This window comes from Hermetia illucens, chromosome 3 (assembly GCF_905115235.1).
Source record: "Hermetia illucens chromosome 3, iHerIll2.2.curated.20191125, whole genome shotgun sequence".
Lineage (NCBI taxonomy): Eukaryota > Metazoa > Arthropoda > Insecta > Diptera > Stratiomyidae > Hermetia > Hermetia illucens.
In genome coordinates this window covers 128099559-128121532 of record NC_051851.1, presented here as the reverse complement: position 1 = coordinate 128121532, position 21974 = coordinate 128099559, and the positions used below count along the sequence as shown (strand labels likewise).

At 40.2% G+C, this 21974-nt stretch overlaps 1 protein-coding gene across 2 annotated transcripts in view; it reads left to right on the top strand.

Annotated features, from left to right (window-relative positions):
* The first annotated feature begins 422 nt into the window (after positions 1-422).
* LOC119653202 (laminin subunit alpha-1) overlaps positions 423-21974 on the top strand; it is a 375238-nt gene continuing 353686 nt past the window's right edge. The window contains exon 1 of one of the 2 annotated variants that reach the window (XM_038057772.1): positions 423-1978. In XM_038057772.1, the coding sequence (XP_037913700.1) occupies positions 1594-1978 (385 nt within the window). In that variant the 5' untranslated portion in view covers positions 423-1593. The remainder of the gene's footprint in view (positions 1979-21974) is intronic. The other variant, XM_038057770.1, reaches the window with a different exon arrangement.

Here is a 21974-nt window from a genome sequence, read left to right as displayed (position 1 = left end):
CGATCACGGACAGGTAAGCTACACGCACAGAGGACCGCTCGAGCGGCTGGCAAGATCAATAGTGCCGTGTTGGTCGTGTTGGCTCAAATCTCAAGTGCATTTTCTTTAACATCTCAGCATCTATCTTGTGGATTTCGCTTTTCCTCGAGTGGCCGTCGCTGAGCATAAGTTTTACAACTTGGGGAAACACTATACTAAGCTGCTTGATGTATGCATGATCGGTGATGGTGGTGCTACAATCCGCTGGTGCATCGAAGACGTTGTGTTCTCAAAGAAAAGATCGATCATGGGTAAACAAAGTGCTAGATAGATTGTCTTGAGTCAGTCTCAAGTCGGCTTTGATATCGCTTTAACGTTCCCAAGACGCCGGGACTGTCCTCTGCTTTCATTTTTCCTTAAATATTTTGTCGCGATCGCATTTTGGCTAACCGGTACTAGCACGAAAGTGAATTTTGTGTTACTTTTCTATCCAAACTCTATATCCACAGATAAGTGCATAGATTTGGAAGCAGAATCATTTTGATTTTGAAATTGTTATGATAGTTAGGCTTTGTGCAGTCTTCTGGGCAGGAGTTTAGCTTGCAGTGGTTGGAAGCGGGGGCAATGTCACTATTCAGTGAATTTATCGCGACCGCTGATTTGAGTGGCGAATTTTAGTTTATATTAAAATTTCGAGTGCAGATCATGTAAATAAACGCGCGAGACAGACGATCTTCAAGTGAAATTGGCTTGCGATGTCGTCACCCTCTGTACTTTGTGCCGTCGTAAGAAAAGGATATACGAAAATAGAATATGAACGGCGAATTTATGCCTCGCGTGTATGTGCTATGTATACGCATTTTAGCGACATTTCGGCCACCGAGGCAGCTTCCTTTCAGTCTTCTCTACCACATGTATGGCTTTAAATAATAAGCCAGCATAGAACACCAAAGCTGATGCACGCCAAGATATTCGGGAAGATATCATTAGTCGCGTATATCGGTCGCGTGTACGCGTTTCTTGGATTCGAGTACTAAATGTAATTTCTTTTCAAATCCTCCGATCTTATTTGCGGTATCTCACGTTACGCAGATGGTAGTGCGTGTGCTGGTCGTGTTGATTGCGGAAAGGATTACTCACTGGCATGTAATTCTGGTTAGTTGGTCTGCTAGGCGAAGTGTGATATTAGTGCACAATAGTGAGGTGATGAATGCATAATTTATGTGGAGAAAGGTGTTAGTAGTTTGTAAGTGATTAGTGGTGGTTTTGTTCATTGTCGGGACCAAGGAATCGCCTGAAAATCTACTGTAACCTCTTTCCTTAAAACATATCAGTATTAATAATCTTAAGTAATCGGTTTTGGCTGCAATTGTGTAAATTGTCTAAACAGACAATCTCAAAAAGTCCGTGAGCATAAAGCTAAGCATAACTATCTCCGCAAACAATGGAGTTAATCAAAGCAAAGTAAATCCAGCAAAAATGCAAGTTCTACAATATTATTAAGGTGCAGGCAGTAATGCAGTTCACAACCAGTGAAAAGTAATCAGTGATCCCTCCGTTTGGTTCTTGATCAAAATTTAATTGAGGCTAGTGCTAATTGCTATATCGATCAATATGTGTTCATCAAAGGTGAAAGTATCAGTGATTATAATAATCATAACCTTCTGTATAGTATCTATAAATTATGCTAGTACAACATCCTTATCTTCGCTGACGATAAGCGACGAACCAGTGAATAATTATTTGCGGCAAAATGATGGCCATTCAAATGGTTTCCGATCCATAGATCAGCGTGTCTCGAGTGAATTTCAAAGTGATGAACAAGTGCGAACTGATAAGGGCAACAGTAATAAACCTAACAAGAAAGGCGGATCAAAGAAGTCAAAAAACGGCAATCGATCACAGAAGAAAGGTCGAGGGAACCGCAAAGGACGAGGCGGCGGGGGAGATGAGAACAGCAAATCAGGACGGAGTCAACGGCAGAAGGCGAGCAAAAATGGTAAAGCATTCTACAAGCACCTACGTACCTACATGCTATATACAGGCTATATATTTTCCCCCTTAATAGGAGTTCTAGTTTTATTACTTCTGCAGTGTCCAACTTGGTTGATAATGATTTCAAAATTACCATTTTTGGAACGTTCCTGCATTCTTACTGGTTAGGTACTGGAATTCGCCATCCGAAGCCAAGTAAGTGCAGCTTTGCAATGTCTTATCACAGATTATTGTGTGGTCTCAACACTGAATCTTCATAAATACTCGTACGTACATTGCGGGGCTGACTAGTTAGTTTCTTGTAACAATGCAATATTGTTCTTGAACCATAAAAATATCCCTGATACTGCTGGGTACCGCTGGAAATTCTTTAGTGAGGAAAATCTTCTGTACTTGGTCATGGTCAGTGATTGACTGGAATTCGAAAATATTGTTTCTATAGCAGCAATTAGTATTGTTACATTCGCCATTAAGGGTAATTCAATGTTGTCCGTGAAGGCATCCTCCACTTTTATTAAAACATCACATAGTTTCCTCCAATTAAAGCACATTCACGGAATGCTTTCCATATACAAGTATTTATCTACCAGTAGGCGAGAGTGTCAGGAGTATCACGTGGTGTATTAGGTAACATTTGTGCAGAATTTTCTTAGTTGCATATTCCTTATTGGATAACCGTTAAGATAAAAGGTAACAGAACACTTTTCTTGGAAAGCAAATCCGAGTTACCTGATTATAATAGAGACAACTACGCAAAAAGTGGTCTCTCGTCCAGTCAGCTCTAGTCTGTCTTAGAAAACAAGTGGGGAGGAAACTTAAGTGCATTTGAAGTTGAGATTGTAACCAAAGTTGATGAAGACTCTTCTTCTCCATACAGTACTGTACCGTTGCACCCCGAGGTAAACACGTACCAGCTGTTGAAATAATATTTGTAAAAACCATAACAATTGGATCTGAAAAACCAGGGGAAACGTCATACAGAAGAAGCGGAGGATATAAATTCGGAAGTGGTGAAAAACGGGACAAAATTCAAGCACTGTCACAAAATAAAACTGAATATGACACTGCGCAGTAGCGCAGGACGCTGCCACGAATTGAAAGGATTTGTTCTTCAAATCAAAGTGACAAGTGATCATACTTTGTCCTGTAGCTTCAAAAACGAGTTAATTCAGGCGGGATGTGGCAAGTGATCATATTTTTTTCTATAGCCCTATAAATGAATTAATTCACTTGGAAGAGCCGAACAGGAAGTGATTCATCAAGCTATTGATGAAAAAATGCTGGCCTCAAAATCTTTCATTGAGCTCGTAGTAGGAGCTAAACAATTTTAGGGGTTAGGGCAAGAAAACTACATACAAGAGGAGCAAATCCAGCTAAGTGCGAGGCAGCTAAGTGGCGCGCGTGTCAATGACGCCTAGACGGTGTTCTTGTGTATGTTTTTCCATTCCATGCATCACATTATCGATACTAATACCATAATAAGTACCCTATAATTTTGACATGCAAGTGATTGAAGAACGTCGCACATGCGCAATGCCTTTCTTCCACCATACAATTTCCAGATAGCTTAAGAGAGAGCGCTGGCCTGTCGTAGTCGAATCTCACTGGTGGTAGAGGCATTTGCTATCGTGACTGGAAGTGGGATACCGGTCAACTCAGCTTCGAAAGAGTACCCGAGTTAAATCAGGGTAATAATCTCGGGCAAGCGCAACGCTGACCACATTGCCTCCTACAGAATACTCTAATGTACACCTTTACCGTCTTGAATGAAGTGCTCTAACACACTTGGAGGCTCGGATGCAATATGGGTTGTTGCGCCAACGAATCTTATTATTATTATACAATTTGAAGTAATGCGCCAGGAGACGAATCTCCTGCATGTGATCTTCTGGGTTATGGCAAGCTGCGGTAAATTCGCTGCTTTAGCAATCAGAGAAACATGCAACTGTTCAATTTTCATTTGCGACAGTACAGAGCAAAGAACACTTTTCGAATAAGAGCGCATTTATGCGACAAGGAAACCATATGAGACGTTCCCTACAATTTTTTAATAATAATAATAATAATCGTTGGCGCAACAATCCATGTTGGATCAGGGCCTTGAAGTGTGTTAGAGCACTTCATTCAAGACCGTAACGGTACACTAGGAGGCAATGTGGTCAGCATTGCAGCATGTCAAGTAGCATATACAGTTGGGTAATTTAGATATGTGTAAAACCTGACAGATAACTCCCCCATTCGCAGTTATCCCTGTTCGTCTCCGGATGTCTGATCTAGTTAAAAAATGAATGATTTCGATTTTCATGTATGCAAACGGTTTTCGAAAATCATCTTTCGTAACTATACCTATACATCACGTGCTATGAAAACATCCAATTTGGCTAAAATGACATGTATTCCCACCAGAAGCAAATCAGCAAAATTCCTTGCTGTACAGAGAAAGAGCAGACGAAGATTTCCTAAAGTTGGCTTTAAGGCAGCCAATGAACTCATTTGACGTTCATTTTACGAAGTTTTTAGCTTTCCGATTCAAATAAATAACTTGAGTTGTTGATAGTTTGGTATCCTTCATTTCTGCAAAGTGTTCAACTCGACGTTGTTTGTTTTCACCCTATTCAGGGAGCCACTTAATGTACAAAGGTCCACTTTCCACCCTCCTTTCATTTTTATCTATATCAACTTCGCTTTATATAAGTTCATTTTCCTCATTCCGTCAAAGCAAAATCGATGTTGATTCGAAGACATTACAATATATAGGGTGATCGAAACTTCACCTTATTCCTTCAAAGAAGTTAAATCTGATTAACCTAAGATCCTACTCATGACAGCCGAATCACGGAGACAGACTAGTCGTAATGAATTTGGAGAGTCGATGCTCTGTTCCCCGAGAGGAGGCGCACTAGCGATACGCAAGTGAAGGTGACAATCAGATGATGGTCCCTTTCGATGCCGATACCAGTACCTCTTTTGCTCAATCAATCAGCTCGGTAGGATGAGCGTTGAATTTTTTATTAAAAAAATTACGGAGAACCAATGCTGTGTGCGAAGGTACTGTGGTGAAGAAACCAAGAGTTGTCAGCCCATAATTCCCGCCTCTTCTGACGAATTGCTTCACGCAAAATCGATTAAATTGAGCAAAATGATACGCTGGTGATGTCAACAAGGTCTCTAATTGACAAGCGATGATGACGAGTACTAAATGGCTCGCCAAACAGTAAGCGGATACACACTCTGTATTATGAAATATTGCATCATCCTAGTCAAACTGCAAGCTGTTTACCGCGGGGGCCAGCCTTGTCTGCGGTGGACTGTGGACACGTTATGAAAAATTATAGAGTTCGCGATGGACAGCAAAATGGTTACCGAATGCTTAATCAGATATCATCTTGGAAACGGAATTTGCAGCGGTGTCCAGTCAATTAGTTTTTGCATGAAACTAGTCTGCTGTAAACAGTCCGCGTGCTGTTTGACGTCACTATTCCGCCACGGACTGCAGCACGGACAGATCGCGCGGACAGTTTGCTTTATGTTTGGCGAGCCCTTAAATCCTTGATCTGGTTGGCGTAGTTTTCCTCGGTAGACGTGGAAGAATGACGAAGACGTTCATCGTCCTCAACACGTTCCCTATCTTGTTTGAACAATTTGTTCTAATCAAAAACACTGGCTCTTGACAAAACATAATCACCAAATTCACCATCTGGATGTAGCCATAAGGCTTTCAAATCCCTATCCAGCGTATCAAGTCACCATTGTTTCAAGCGACCTTTTGGTCGCTTACCATCGACTTCGATGTTCGGACCAATCTTGGCAAGTGAACTCTCCTTAGCGGGAATTACGTGACCATACCATTGAATATACTTCTCTCGCATTTTTCCACGATCGATATAACCCCATCTCGATCTCGGATATCCTTATTTTGAATGTGATCATGGAGTATTCCGCCACTAGTCTAACGCAACATCTTTTTCTCCATTATCGCGAGACGCCATTCATTGCCTTTTGTAGTCGGCCAAAACACAGAACCAACCAGGTGATAGGGCGGGTGACATTGCGGCAAATTTTCGATTTAAGACGCTCATTGATACGTCGAGTCGAGTTCTAGAGCGCCACTTCATCTAGGCTGCGCTAATGCGTGAGGCAATTTTATTGCGCAATTCTCCATTGGCTGATAGCATTGATCCGAGATATTTAAATCGCTCAGTTCTTAATTCTCAGTTCTGCCTGCCCCATGGGAATCGGTCGACAAAAATTCTATTTTATTATTAAGATTCAATCGATCGTGTTACATGAGGCGATCATTCCATTTTTGGACAAGCTGCTCGAAATCATCTTTGCTATTAGACGCTAGGAAAACATTATCTGCATAAACCAGGGTACGCAACCGGATTGGACGGTAATTTGAGCATTCTGCTGTACTACAATTAATGGGTGGGTGGGTTGTCTTGTACTTTCAACCGCACACAAATATTGAAATGAGGACCTATTTTTTGAAAAATTAAAAGGTAACATATTATGCTTAGCTTCAAGCATATACAGAAAGTATTTCCCACTTGTCATCAATGGCGATTAACCTGGTTAGAAATGTGTGGGCAAATTTTGAATCTTTCTTTTGACGAAATGTCAGTAATGCGTCCGGTAACGACTGACCATACGACAAACATACGACCTTTATCTATTGAAACGAGTTTATGATTGTTTTCTAGGATATGCGCACCTTCTCGATAACGATATCAAGTGCATCAGAATCCCCGCTCCCCCAATAAGCAATAATTCTTAAGATTTAGGCTAGGCCTTTCCTGTTTTGACAGTGTGTCTTCGTATTCTGCAAAGCATAGTAGTTGCAGATGAGAATCCTATTTTATTAAGGAACATTGTAAAACCTATAGACTTTGCAACATTGCGTGATTCGACGGTCGTTTATTAGGAAAATTATCTTGCTGCGCAAACTATACGAGCTCTGATCAACTCGTTCAGAAATATGATGTGATCACGACTGCATCTCTTGGCAAGGGTGGATTACAGTCAGCCGATAATATTCAACACGGGTCGTTTCCGCTGTTTGGCTGCTATTTAGCAGCAGGCAACCTTTTTCTTGTCTAAACAAGAGACAATTTAAATAGCCCGCTTGAGAATATTTAGAGCATTGAACCAGCATCGAAAAGTTATATATCTCTAGCGTGGGAGAAGTTTTAGGCACATCGCAAAAAGATGTCACAAAACCTGGCTGACTGCAGAATCGTCTGATTAGTGAACGTAAAGAATTGATTAATGATGACTGCAAACAAAAATGAGGGACCTCTGCCGCTGTGGCAAAGTACGTGAAGCCCAGGGTAGTGTACGCCATTATAAAAAATTCTACTATTGCTTTGGTCAGGGAAGTGGAAGCTAACGCAGATAGCAACGGTATCGCTACCGTATACCGCATTAGGAAAGACTTTTCAAGTGATTCAAAGCTTTTCGAAAGTCCCGGACAATGACGAGTAGCTTCCAACTATTGTGGAGAATATCGAGGTCAACGTAACATGCGGATATGAATTTGTCTTCCAAAAAGCAGCGAAATAAAGGGATTAAACCAGAATCCAAGTAAAGGTTACTACATGCTACAATTTTCTTGCCCGCATTCGGAATATGAAAATTTAAATTTGAGTCGTCACACGTCGACCAAGATAGAGGAAACTTATCGGTGTGGCAACACTATGTCATTTTGCCGCATAAAATTGTCACTTCTTTCTAAAAACTCAGAGCCACACTCAGTAGAACTTTTCTCGTCCAGGAAATTGCCTTTTTTGTGCCGCGCATCCCGTCCTAGGACTCAAGAGGTGTAAGTGCGATCAATTTTTTCCTGAAACTCAGAGCCCCACTCGGTGGTACTTTTCTTCACGGTGTAATTGCTTTTTAGGCACCGGGCTTGCCGTCCAAGGACTCAAAAGGCATTCCAAGTGCCAAGTTGAATTGAATTTGTTTTGCTCTAGCCCTCCCCAGGTAAGCGTCAGTCTTCCCTAGAATTTAAAGTTCCCCCCATTATGATTGAAGCGGCAGGGGTTGGGGTGGGTCGCCACAGGACCATCAGGCTCCCCATGAAGAAGAAAGAAGGACGTGGGCCACTCATCGTATAGATGCCAGAATCGGCTTAGAGCTAATCCCTCCCCGTCAACCCCTCCCGCGTTAATTTTTTTGAATTTTCGTTTACTCCCTTATTAGGCAGTCAGGCAGTTTAGTTTCTTTGGGAATGAAATTTTCGGTGGTATTAACCCGCCTCCAGACTTTACGTCTCTATTAGAGTAGCTTACCTCGGGTGGATTTCGTTTTTTTGAGTATTGAGTCTTGGGCACGTGAGTAAAATCTCTGTGTCCTAGCAGAGAGATAATATTTAAGAAAATAGACCCCCGGCCTTCATCTCACCGAACTGCCAGCATTCGGGTTAGCTTCAGCACGTACCGTTCGGTCCCACATATCATCTTGCGCTATCTGTGTTCACGACTGGAAAACCTGCTAAGGGAGTTGGGTTGGTTAACAGCCTTGGTGACCGTGTTGGTGTAATGCAACGCTGGACTCCCATCGTGACAAGGTTTTGTGTTTTGCAGAGAGCTACGAATTCAAGATATTCCTTGACATATTTTCATAATTTTAAAAAAATGTATATTGAAGATATAAATATTATGCTCATTCTGAACAAACATTGTATATATCCACATACCTATCTAAATTGATAGCATGCATCTGAATATTTCTATTCCCAAGTTGAATACCACTGGTTCTAGCATAGATACCTATATATCTATCTGCATGGAACACCACCTGCAAACAATTTTTGTGGCCGGTCGATTTCGATCGCAGGGTAGAGACGATCTCATCAGACGCTGCCTCGCGCCTCCACCTTGAGGAACAGCGTGACCGAAATCGAATTTCAAAACCCGTCAAGGAGGTGAATTATTATTCGAAAGCGCCAGGTTTGCACCTAGACTCGTTTCAACTAATAGAACTGAGTCCGCCATCTACTAATGGCTTTGTTAGTAATATTTCGATTGCATTATAACTTTCCAGAATCGTGCCTTATATTATCACTTATACTAATTTTCTTCTACAATGACTTAAGGGTCAGGTAAATTTCTAAAATGCAGTAATATGCTATGATCAACTTTATTTTAGCAAATATCGTGCTAGGATGTATTTTGGGGACTAAATTTTGTGTAGAAGCATCCCTGTGATTTTTTTCAGATTGTTTCTTTTGGGTTGGTTCTGAAAATAAGACCTGTTTCAATTTTTGGGGCACACATTTTGAATCGTCACTCCCCTGCATTTCCCCTAACATCAGAAATAAAATCATTTTCTAAAAGTACTAGTTTAACTCTTTCGTTTGAGACCCCAAATTATATTGCTTCGCCTTTCGTATGTATGGGGAGCTCCCCCTCCTTAAAGCCAAGACAAAATGAGGGAATTCGTTGCACGTGTAGTGGTCCACAGACCACATATTCCCACCAAATTTCGCGACGATAGCTCCAGCCGTTTTGAAGTAAATCTCGCATGACAGACGGGCAAACGGATAGACACTGAACCGATTTTAGTAAGCTTTTGTTGACACAAACCCTTAAAAAACTCTATGACACGAAAGCTCCATCGAGAGCTTCAAATGCGCTTGTGTCCAAAGGTTTTCCATGAGTTCACTTTTGTGATCGGTGTCTGGCGCTATCACACACAATCTTCTGCATCAAACTGGTGCACCTTTGAAATTCTAATACTTGCGGAACCAAAAGATTTCTTTCAAGAGAAGCAGAGCCGGCGAACTTAAGGGTCAATTAGTTTTTTATATCTTCAGATCGTAGAAAATTAAGACTTTTTCCGAAAAGTGGGCAAAATAAACTTCGATTTTATGAACCACGAAATTTGATTCCATTCCAAATTATTCTGCACCTTCTTAATCATCTAACATTCCTTAAAAGAACAGAAAACATAATTCAGCAATGCAGCGATAGGCCAGATTTAAAAACAATCCTACTATTGACTACGCCACAATAGAGTCAACTTTCCCTGCAAAGACATACTGGGCCTAACTGAACAGAACAATTAAAAGTGGACGTAAAATGAATATAAGTTTCCTTAGCTCTGGTAAGAATTGGACCATATGGTCCAATGGATATTGAATATCTATGAAGAAGACATATATTAAGTGCACTATCCTGCTTGAACTTTACAGGCGCCAAAAGTCCAACACGTTTTCCTGGACCCGCTGATATTAAAGACTTTTTTTCATTAAGAAGGAATAACTACACACTTTGTTTGCATATACCAATTAGCACCTTCCTTATTACAAACTCTTATAAATGTTGTAAAGATGCACGTCCAATTTTTTCTTGATTTCACCAATTGTGTATGGTATTTACACAACAGCCAATACTGTCCACTTCACGTCAACAATTTAATGGGTATTTAGTAACATTTGATCACTCCTCTGTGACCACTATTCGGCTTGAGATAAACGACGATGTTATCAGTAAAGTAAAATGTTTAAGATATTTCCATGATCAATATTTGCCTAACCACTAGTAGATAAAATCTAGAATGAAGTGGATGCCTATGCCGATAGGAGTTGGTGGTTCAATAAATTTTTGTTTATGGATTTTCAAGAAAACATTTTCAAAATGTCGGAAACTTTGAATGCTGCATAAGATAAAGAAGTGTTTGGCTCTCAGATACAGAACTCAATAGAGAATATATCACTAAAAAGATACATACTCGGAACTTTGTGAAAAAACATCTTAGTTTGCGTTGACAACCCTTTCCTACGCCTAGAGTTGTAATCCATTTCCAGGAATGCCTCTATCAGTTGGTGAATTACCATTTATCCAAGAGGTGGAAATCGGATTTTATTGATCGTATTTCCATCACTATCAATTGATACCGCATTGCTTTAAACAGGTATCTGAGTTTCTTGTTGATAATTGTTGTTCTTCTTCAATTTCCATCATTCGCTTTAAAGATGAACCTCAACATTACATGTGTTACGCGAACGCTGATTATATCCATCCATAATTTCCATATAAGATGATTTAAACATGATTTCAGATAGGAGATTATCTCTGATTTTATTTAGTGTAAATGCAACTGATCTTGACAAATAGTCCAAGCATGCCATTTGTTGGTATAATAAAATTTTAATTTCAATCTTTAGGATCATTTAAATTTCGAAATACACTTGTTTGATTGTTGTCTTGGAATGTCCGTTATTAGTCGCGATCAATTTGTTTATCGATTCAAACCGGAAAGATTACAATAATGTTGTTTGCTGTTGATGATAATGTGTTAAATTAAAAGCCGAAAAGAATTGAAGAATCATTAAATTTGAGAATTTATGCTTGTCTTCTTAAAATTCTCTGATAATGTTATTTGGAAAGTTTATCTCGAGCTCAGTTCGTAGTCTCACAACTATCTTAAACCTCTATAATTACAGATATTTCTGGTGTTTGAGGTATGCAGTTGAAACACAGTTGTGGTGGTCCTCGGGTAATCGTATTGTTGGTTACGACCATAATTTAGTGAAAAGCAGCTCAAATGCATTCACCTGAAAATTGCTGCAACAAAAATGACCATCAGATACTTATCTGGCAGAAAATGCAGGCATCTCATGACGGTTTAAGCCAATCGAATTCAATTTTTATGATGTGGCACTACTTCGAGTAAATATGGCGCAGGTTCTATATAGAAAAGTGTTCTTATGTCGAGGTAACTAGGTTGGCTAACAGAAAATTTAGTCGAGTGTGTGAGTGCCCGGACGTAGCAACACCTGACCGCGTCACAGTAGGCGTAGGTGACTTCTCAAATATATGACGCTAATTACTAAAACTTGCTCATTTCTCCAATATCCTCCCTTAAGTCGAGCACCAAGTTTCTTCGTGATTTTTCTGTAGTGTAACCTGTGAGACTTCTATTTCACGTTACACAATAGTATGGTTCATAAGAAATCAGGCGCTAACAGCGTACGTTAGTATATATATATCTCAGCAATAAGTAATTGAAAAGGACGGTGCCTTCAGTCAGATTTTATTTCTAGAACTAGCTTTTTTAGGTTTTAGGTTTTTAATATTTCGCGTTCATATCCAAGCTCTACACGACACCGAGAATGTAACCCACTTCTCATATGGCAAAGCGGGCCCGGCTCAAGAAAAGTTGGAGCCCAAACTGCGGTTTTTTTTTCTTTTGCCGGTGAAAAGCCAGTAATATAGTCAGATGGAGAACGTTTCGTCCATTGAAGCTTTTACAAAAGGAAATATCAGCAACAACATATGGTATTTGGTGGAATATTCTTCAAAAGATCCTTTCTCAAATTTGTTTCTGTTAAAAAATGGGACGGTCACCTTGTTTATCTATATGATAGAGCCGTTCCGATTGCAAAAAACCTTGATGTCATGACCGTAGTTAGGTTTCTCAAAGTACTTCAATATGCTTTTCCCTCGAAGTAACTTAAATTGATATGAGTCATGAATGTTGACCTTTTCTCCCTGCCGCACCTGGAAACCTCTATACTGGTCACGGAAAGTCGCTATCTGGGAGAACTTCGTCAAGTTGAGAGTGCCATTGGCGGCCCGGTTAACGCACATAGCCTATATTGTGTTTCTTCTGTGAAGGCCCCACCTCCATTGGGTACCTCTTGGATCAAAACGAGCATCGGACATTTTCCCTCGTCAATAACTTGAGTGTCAGCCTCTCGATATTCTTGCCGGGTTAGGGATCCTGGCTAGTCATTATTGTACTGTTTCGCTGCTTATCATCTGCACTTGCATACTTGAGAAGAAAACTGAAACACGGTCTTTTTGAATTGAATAGGAAAAACATATTGACAATACAAAAAAACAATGTATGGGTGCTATAATTCGCAAAAGAGTGAACGGGAGACGTATTTATATAACTTCGGCGAGCATTTCTCCGATGATGTCTATATTAAATTCAGCTAGAAAGACTATGATCATTGACAAGGAGCTGACTGAACTGCGGCAACTGGTGAAGAATTTTCACGGAAGCCCAATTTGGCTCCTGAACACTCTCCGATGTCCGATGTCATTGTCGATCAAACGCTGCACCTGGTTGTCGATTGCGTCTTTCCAATCATGGCATTTACTGGTTTGAAAGGCAATCACCCCCTTTGAAACTCGTGTTTTTGACGTGATGAATTGTTCTCAGTCCACTTTGTCAGTCTACACTGCTTTTCCACTTTATTTGCATTTTCCACGGGCACTAAATTGAACAGTTTTCATGGACGCATTTTTGTCCTGTCCTCCGAAGGCAAGCCTTCCAGCTTCTCCTCTCCTTCGAGCAACTCCTCGACATCGTCATTATCGGAGATGATTTGTATAGACGCTGCAGTATTTTCGGCAGGGTGTAAATTAGCCGTTTTCCGGTGCTGATCGACTTTTCTCCTGTTTAGAGATTAAAACTCTGGACATCTTCAACCTTTATGATTATCCTTGGCAGGTTTTTTTAATGGTCCTTGGGTCACCTAACGCCTTTCCGAGGACGTAACATTTGTATCAAAAGATTTGAAGGTAAACGAGGTTGAGGCACTTTTGGTACCATTTTTAAAGTGGATTTCTCTCTTCTAGATTTTGCGATGACGTAAACACTCTGGTTAAGGTGCATAGTTCCCATAATTCGCTCGTGGTGCATAATGCGTCCGCTCTTTACTCTGGGTTTGTGGCAATACGCTTCTCTCCCATACACGATTTTTTGATAACCTTACACGTCTTCCACACTGTCCCACAGCACATAGTTCTAGAACGACACACTTTCCGACTATCCCGAGATAGTAGGTTCCATTCCGTCCCGTAACCTGCGATGGGCTTGTTGCTACTTACCTGGAATCTATCCACTACCATTTCCACCTTTTCACTTATCATTACATCCAAGGGTTTCTGACCTGCATACCAACGAAATTCTTTATTTCAATTGTCTCAGGCCAGAGTGATCTGATGCAGGTGCAGGGATACAGCCTCAGCTTGGTGTTAGTGTTGAGCTAGTTGCATCTCCAGATTTTTGGACAAAAGAGCCAAAGTGGATTTAACGCAGTTAAAGCATTAAGTAGCATAAAGTTTATTCACGACTATAAAGGAACACTTCCTAAATACACCAGTTGATCGACGAGTTCGACGTTCTCCCCATTAATACAAATAAGAAGTTTGCGGTGAGCAGTCAGAACGAATCCTTGGTTTTGTTGGTGTTCATTTTCAAACCTCCTCTGCTCACTTTCTTCTTGAGAGTTTTACCTCAACATAATATTTGACGTGCCGTAAACTGTGTCTTAGATAGGGGAGATGAAATGAAAATGCCTTTTCTTCAACAACGCGCTTCAAAATTTTAACGACCAAATATTTCCATATCTGCAAGTGGCCTTTAACATGCAAAAAGCAATATTTCCCAAATCTGTTCAAAGCAACCTCCAAAACCCATAACTTGAACAAAAATCTAAAAATAATGAATAGCAGAAACTTTGCATCTACTTTGCTAAGGTTTTGTGTAAAATAAAACCTTATTAAAATCGTTCCCTATCTATCTCTCTGTCACGCGCACTTTTTTTCAAAACAGCTTAACGAACGAAATTTGGTGGACATACCATAACTATGAAATCCCATGCATACACTGACTGACATAAGTTTACGTGAAATTTAAAGATACTTCGGCATTTATGCAAAAGGGGGATGTACATTTTCTTTACCATAGGAGCTCTTTCAACGATTGTTTGAATGACCCCAACTTCGAAAAATCTTTCTTCTTTCGCAGTCCTTTTCATTTTTTGGAACTTGAGGGAGTATGCCAGGGCAAGATTTAGTGAGTAGAGGGCTGGAGAAGATTACCATCATATTCTTCGCATGAAATTCTGGAATGAAAAACGAAGAATGCGCAGTGGTAATGCTGCTACACCTTCTCCACCCCCCAGGGCCCACCTTTTTAACATCTTCTTTCTTACCGCTTGAAGCCAATGCATGTTTTCAATGTACTGGAAGCGACCAACTGTCTCAACTTCAGAAAGAAATTCGTTGTAGAGAATGCCCTTTCAGTAAAAAAAATACCCTGAGCAATACCTTGAGAGCGGATTTCACTGAGAGAGATTTTTTTCGGTTTCAAAGAGGTCCTTCATTGTGATGACTGGGGGTTTCTTTCCACAACTTCTCCAGCAATAATGACTGCCAAAAAGTTTTTATTGTCATTTGACATTTTAAGTAGTATTTCACAAAACCTAAACTGAATTATGTTGTTTTCCATATTCGGTAACCAATCTCGGATCAAACTAAATGCATGCGCAGAAATGGTACATTCCGATGCCATTCCCGGAATGACTAGACAGCGATTAGGACGCACGAGATTATTAACTTTGGTATCATAGTCATCACCAGTTGAAACTGTTGGGTATCCTAAACGGGGGTCCATCGCTTCTCTTTTTTGCCAATTGGAGTAATATGTGGATCTAGTATTCAATTGAATAGTTCGAAGCTGATCACACATCATATTTGTTTATAAAAGGTAGGTTCATCCATTTTTCAGAGCATCAGTTTTTGTTATTTCTACTGCGCAGGAAAACCCCTTTTTAAAATGTCCGATGGATACTTAAGGTAAGCCTTTAGTTTCGCTGTGGGCTTCACATTTTACAGAGAAAAATCATTAGTTATGTTGTTCAACACAATATTTTTGTCTTTTTCAAATCAATAAGTGGAAACTATCTTTTGTTGCTGTTGGATACAGCATTCCCAAATCGATTTACCTTGTTTCAAGAAGGAAAGAATGGGGATACTCAATTGCAATTTCGTTTAGATTGTTAAAGCGGTATCCACGCAGTATTAGTGCCATTGAAAAAAATTGACGACAGTTCGATGTCACAAACTCAGAAGAAACTCAATCACATTAAGCTATCAAAACTATTTTTACGTCCCTTAAGTGAGGTCCTGCAAATTTAATGTGAATACCCGTCATACACGGATTGATTTGAAGACCATAACCCCATCATGACTGGTATAGCGGTACTAGTCTATTTCGGGTGAAGGCTTAGCATCTATACTAGTGGCTGCGAGACCTATCTAACACCTCTATCGCAACTAAGAAATGCAACACCCGAGTTGTACAGCGCAGCTCCACGCTTCAGGCCACGAGGAGCTATGCTCGCAATATGGGCGCTACCACAACCACAATGAAATTCTCACAAGGGAGCCAACTGCAATTAACCGGGCCGGGAGCATATCCTCCACGAATTCTTGTGGGGCATAGGCTCTCAAAAGACCATCTCGGTTCTCTTGCTACCAGATAACCTCCGGTGAGGCTTCGTAGTAACAGCCACTTCAGATGAACCCTCTACAGCCCTCCTCGAGTACGTGTGGACGACAATCCCCAAAAGGTTGGTCTTTCAAGTGATTTGAGATACTATTGTATTGGTGCAAACGAATTCGTTTTGGCCTGGCGATGGCATTTTTGACTCAAAACCGAATAAATTAAATTAAGCGCAGTAAACTTCAAACGGATAATATCTTATCGTTCTTAGAATCCAAGTATACCGTTGCCACTATTAAAGATGTGGTTGTGAATGACCATAAAGCAAGCCTTTCCCTCTATAATTAGCTATCCTGTTTATTTTTCATTTGGGAATTGAAGGACTTCTTGGCGCGTATGAATTCATAACGGACCGGGCCAATTGAGAAAAACTTTCTTCCACTTTTGTAGTAGCCTCAAGTTTTCAAAACCGACTGATAGTTTCGTGAAGTACAGAAACCTGGACGCTGCCTCACCTTTGCCTTGAAATAGCGTGACCGAAAGTGGCTAGAGGTTTTAATATCTCCCCCCGTGCTCACCCCGGGTAATCAAATACTATTTTAGTAATAGTAGTACAAAAATTGAAAAATTCTCCTCTTTATCGATAAACGTGCCCATCTTCAGTGGATTACGTAGGTATTTCTTTAGTCTCTGATTACGTTACCTCCACCGGCTTTTAGTTAACCGGTCAGCTGGTTGTAGACCTGAAGCAGTTTTAGTTATTTTATTCAAGTTGTCGCGAAATAAGGTAGCATAGATTCCGATAGTAAATAACAGTATTTGGATGTAGCCATTAAAACCACAACCTTAGACATTGGGCAAACTATATCACGAGAGAAAAAAAGGATGTACCATGATAGTCCGCCTCCATGTTTGGCCGCGGGAACTACAACACTAACACCAAACGCGCAAGACTGGTTGTTGTCCACAATGATCACTATGGCCATTCGCCCATTATACTGCAGGCGAAGCAGCGTCGAGGAGCTCCCTCCTTCGTCGAAAGGCAGCACGCGCGAATTCATTAGCGCATTTCAGTGTCTTACTGCTAGTAAGGGACTGGCTAACCCTTGTCATCTAGATTGCGGATGTCACAGTACGCTGGACAGACACAGACGACATGGAGCCAGTCCTCTGAGTCTGCCCACATAGAACACAACCTTGACTGGAGGCAAGCCTCGCTTGAAGAGAAACTCATTCATACCATTCATACCATGCCCCGTCAAGAGGAAGCCCATCTCAAGCCCGAAGTCCACGATGGAACTTCCTCTGACAGACACGTTTCTAACTTACTCATACGTGACCCGACCTTTCCCACATTCATTCAATCCAAGTTGCCACTTAGATATAACACTCTCGTCTAACATCCTTTTGACCGCAAGCGGTCCTAGTCCCTCCACCTGATCAACACTCACTAAGTCTGTTTGCAGCAAAGGTACGCCCCCCTGATCCTGTAGGCGTGGCACGCCGGACTACTTCCAGATCAAGAGGAGGAACACCCAACAAAATCTGCATGGCGTCGGTCGAGACCGTACGACATTCAGGAAGACATGATAACAACGTCACTCGCTGGCAAGCGTAGAGCAGTTCCCTGCCCTGCACCGTCATCGCAAAATCACACAATATAGGGGACCCGTACGTACAACAAGCAAGGAAGAGTCCCACATAAATGGATCTAGAAGCTCTCCTGCTTAGACCCCACTCACACCTCATCACACGCCTCAACATACACACCAATTTAGTCAAGCGTGGCTTGAGCACGCGCAGGTGTGGACGTAAGGACATGCGTTCCACGATCGTGACTCCCAAGTATGTCACTTTCTTCCGGTATTTCAATGGAACTCCACTGTGTACATATATACAGTTTCTTTTGACTGTTTGGTAGGTATTCTCAGCTATTTGGAAGTCACATTGTGTCAGTTTTTCGGAAGTCAAACCTGAAAGTAAGCCAACAAATAGTTTCACTTTTATATCTAATCTAATCTAATTGATTAATGATTAATCCATGAGATTCATAATTATTGGAAGGTAACTTGCTTTGAAGCGGTTAGAAAAAAATCTTCGATGAGGTTGCATCATTTGAATTTATTTATTCTATTGACATTCATGTATGATCTTACTTGGACTGGCAACAAGAAAGATGATTTTAGGGAATTCCTCCAAATTTTGTTAAATATCTTCCATAAATAACGTTATTTAGATTATTTGGAAGATAATCCCATTATATTATTAAATAATATAATTTGGTTATGATTTTAGCATTACTTAGGATACTCTTCTTCGATTATGGCACTCTCTACTACTTGCATGCAGTGTGAGCCAAAAACTTCATCTATGACATAATTCGACCAAAGAGTCTCAATTTACGAATAGATTATTCTATTTCTAAGAAGAATATAAACTCAAAACGTGGTAACCGTCAATTATGATGGAAAACAGTAAACAAAGTACACAATGAAAACATTTGGAGCAGATAAGAAAATCTACATACGGATTAAGATGCCGAAGATACAGTCTGAAATCCATCATTTTCCTCCATTGTCTGCCCTTATCTCATGGTAAACATTGGGAGAATGTACCATTTTCCAAGAGCTGGATGTAGTAAATTGAAATGAAATGCATTCACCTCTGAAATGAACATTCGTGTGTGCCACAGCACTCGCAGTCAGGCTCAATCATTCACTTGAACTTCATTACAACTCTTGCTTTGGAACTTTGATTAGATGCGTTAATCATCTATTTTGTTTGATTTGCATGCAGACAGGCCGGCATGCCGCCATCCGATTGAGATGTCGGCATTTTAATTTTTCAGTTTTCCTCTTCACAGGCCGGAAAGTTGGCTATTTGCCATACTTCTCACTTAGTAGTTTATCTCGGACATATTTGATCAATATTTAGGTTTTTATCGTCTTCGAATATGTAAATATTTAGCTATTACTAGTTCTATTGAATGAAAGTTTGAAGTATCTTCGCATGGTTGGATGCACTTGTGATACAACACGCGAATGAGATGTTTATTTTAATTTAGCATCTGAATTATGTTGTACTTCAGCAAACTGGTGGGTTGATGGTTTAATTACCGTTAGCGAAGGTTTTATTAAAACTTTCTTCCAGGCAGAGGTGAAAATAATGTGATTAAATGGCCTCTCATGGGGAGCCAAACAAATACGTTAAAAACTGTGGCAGATATACATATTCCCATGATCGTACTACGTACCAGGAAAATCTGAATGGGAAATTATAAATAAGTAGTGTCTAATTGAGGAGTACCATGTGACAAATTGGAAAATTAATAGGATTACAATAACCAGTTTACGCTGCAGTTCGTGCATTTAATGATTTACTGGCAACGTTCGCTTACGCTCTTTATTTCTTTTATGTTATTTGAAGTGGTCAGCGCTATCTTTTGCTTGATTTAGTCGTTGGAATATGGAAACAGCAGTGAGATTACGAATCAGCTAGTTGGTTAGAAATGCACAGCGAAAAGTTTCTATTGAAACTTGATGGTGTCTGTAGATAGTTGCGTGGTTCAAAGCAACTATAACTTTAACAGCACTGAGCAGTCTTGTTCTGAAGTGAGAAATTCCAGTAAATATCTTAGCAGGAAGTTATGTTTAATATGTCACCACTGAGCTGTAGGCGTATTTACATCGACCCTACAAAATGTAATATTAGAGTACTCTTTGGTCACTTCAATTGCTTCTAGTGGTGCAACAAAAACCGTTCGCATTGATCTTAGTTAGGTGATTATAATGAGGTAAATTATTTTTCGTCAGTGAAAAGAAATTGAACGAAAACTGTTGATACCTAAGTTTTCCCGAGACCTTTGTTGGAACTTCTAAAAGATTGTCCTATTAGGCACACCTCACAAATTTATGAACTCTATGATGTATGATACAATAAACAATAACATTGAAGTGTCTATTTTCAAAGATTCTTTCTTAAATAACTATTATGGATAAAGCAGCCAGATGAAAAGTTGTGAATTTAATCGGAACCACAGTATTTTCTGCATATATGTATATTCACATACATAAAAGGTGACCATGGTGAATTATTAGTCCGCGGGCAGGACTTTGCCTTACATCAGACATATACCTTCGATCGCGTTCTAATTCCTGAGACCTCTTTTCAATTGACGCTATTGTGGCGTTTACTTCTCGTTTAATTGTCCTCTCGGTGCAACATCCTATCAACTAAATCGCAGAGTCATATCTGCACTTTTATTACGTCCTTCTACCTCGTCCTCCTCTTCGTGAATCTCCGGCTAGCAAACATTGCCATACTATTACTCTAGATTTCTTCAGGTGAATCAGTGTAGGATGTAAGAGAGTTGGGAACTGATACAATGCAAAGCAATTCAAATATTTTCTACATAAACCCATTGTATACCACTATATCAGGTGGTAATTTATTTTTCATTACTTTTACACAACCCGTTTGTAATGGCTTTATGGGTTGCGGGATGGTAAAAAACACCCTAGTCGACCTAGTGGACTTAGGGCAGAGCTATCTCAGGAAGTTGAAAAGATAGCAAAATTGACCGTGAAGATCTGCCCGCAAATACTGAATCTCCCCTGAAGTGTCCCATCAACACGCGCTTGCACGCCTCTATGCTAACCAGGCCCGCAAATGTAGGGAGGGGGGTCTTTTCGGACACTTCCGTCTTTCACGGTCATTTTACAAAAAATGCATATCTTTTAACCGATGCGTTAGCCCATACCCGAACCTGAAAAATAAAAGAAGAATATCTCGTGCACCCAGCCCAAAACATACCGAGTGGATCGCGCGCATGGAGCCGTAAAACTAGAGATCCGAATGCTGGCATTGGGAGGAAAAATTCACGACAGACCACATCCTGAGTGGAATTTCCCCCCCCCCCCCCCCTGAGATCTTTAGAAGGCACTGCCTTTAGGATTTCCACAGTGCCTCGTCATCCTCAGGCCAGAAAAATGGAGGATGCCATTAGACATTGTGTGAATACAGGTTGTATTACCGGATTCCCAGTTCACGTAACATATTCACCGGGTTCGTCAATGAACTGATGATAAATTAATGGAGAACAGGCCACAAAATAGTACAACAGTTATTTCACCTACAACACCATATGGGCCAACGATTTACAGGGACTTGGATGCAAGCAGCGAGATGTTTAATTTACCTAGTCCGCCCTGTTAACATGAAGTATGAATCCATCCAGAATTTGCAAAGCGGATATCACAGTCAATCCCCCAGAGCTGCTACGTTCATTCCTAGAATGATACAATTTCAATGGGATAAAAAACTCGAATCCCTTCTGCTCACTTAGCTCAATTAAGTTTGAAAAATATTCCAGCGATTCGTTTCGCTATAATATAGAGCATGATTTTATCAAGTTTGGTGGAAATAAAACTGTTACTAACAAAGTTATAATAGGTCAAAGCTGTCGCTTCCTTGTAAATTCATTACCTTAAATGTCAATATCACGCGAAGGTGGATATTCTCACATAATATATACGAGTACATATATTATATTACGTGCTAGGTACTAATGGGACAAATTCACACTTAAATGTCTTTACAAAATAAATACACAAAGCTGAAGCGTCCAGCTTCCAGTTTTTCGATTTTTTAATTTTAATCAGAAATATTTAGGTTTCCGGGTTTCGGGAAATTTGAAAGGATTTTGTGATCAAAATTGCTAAAAGATAATCAAAATACTAATTTCCAAACTAATA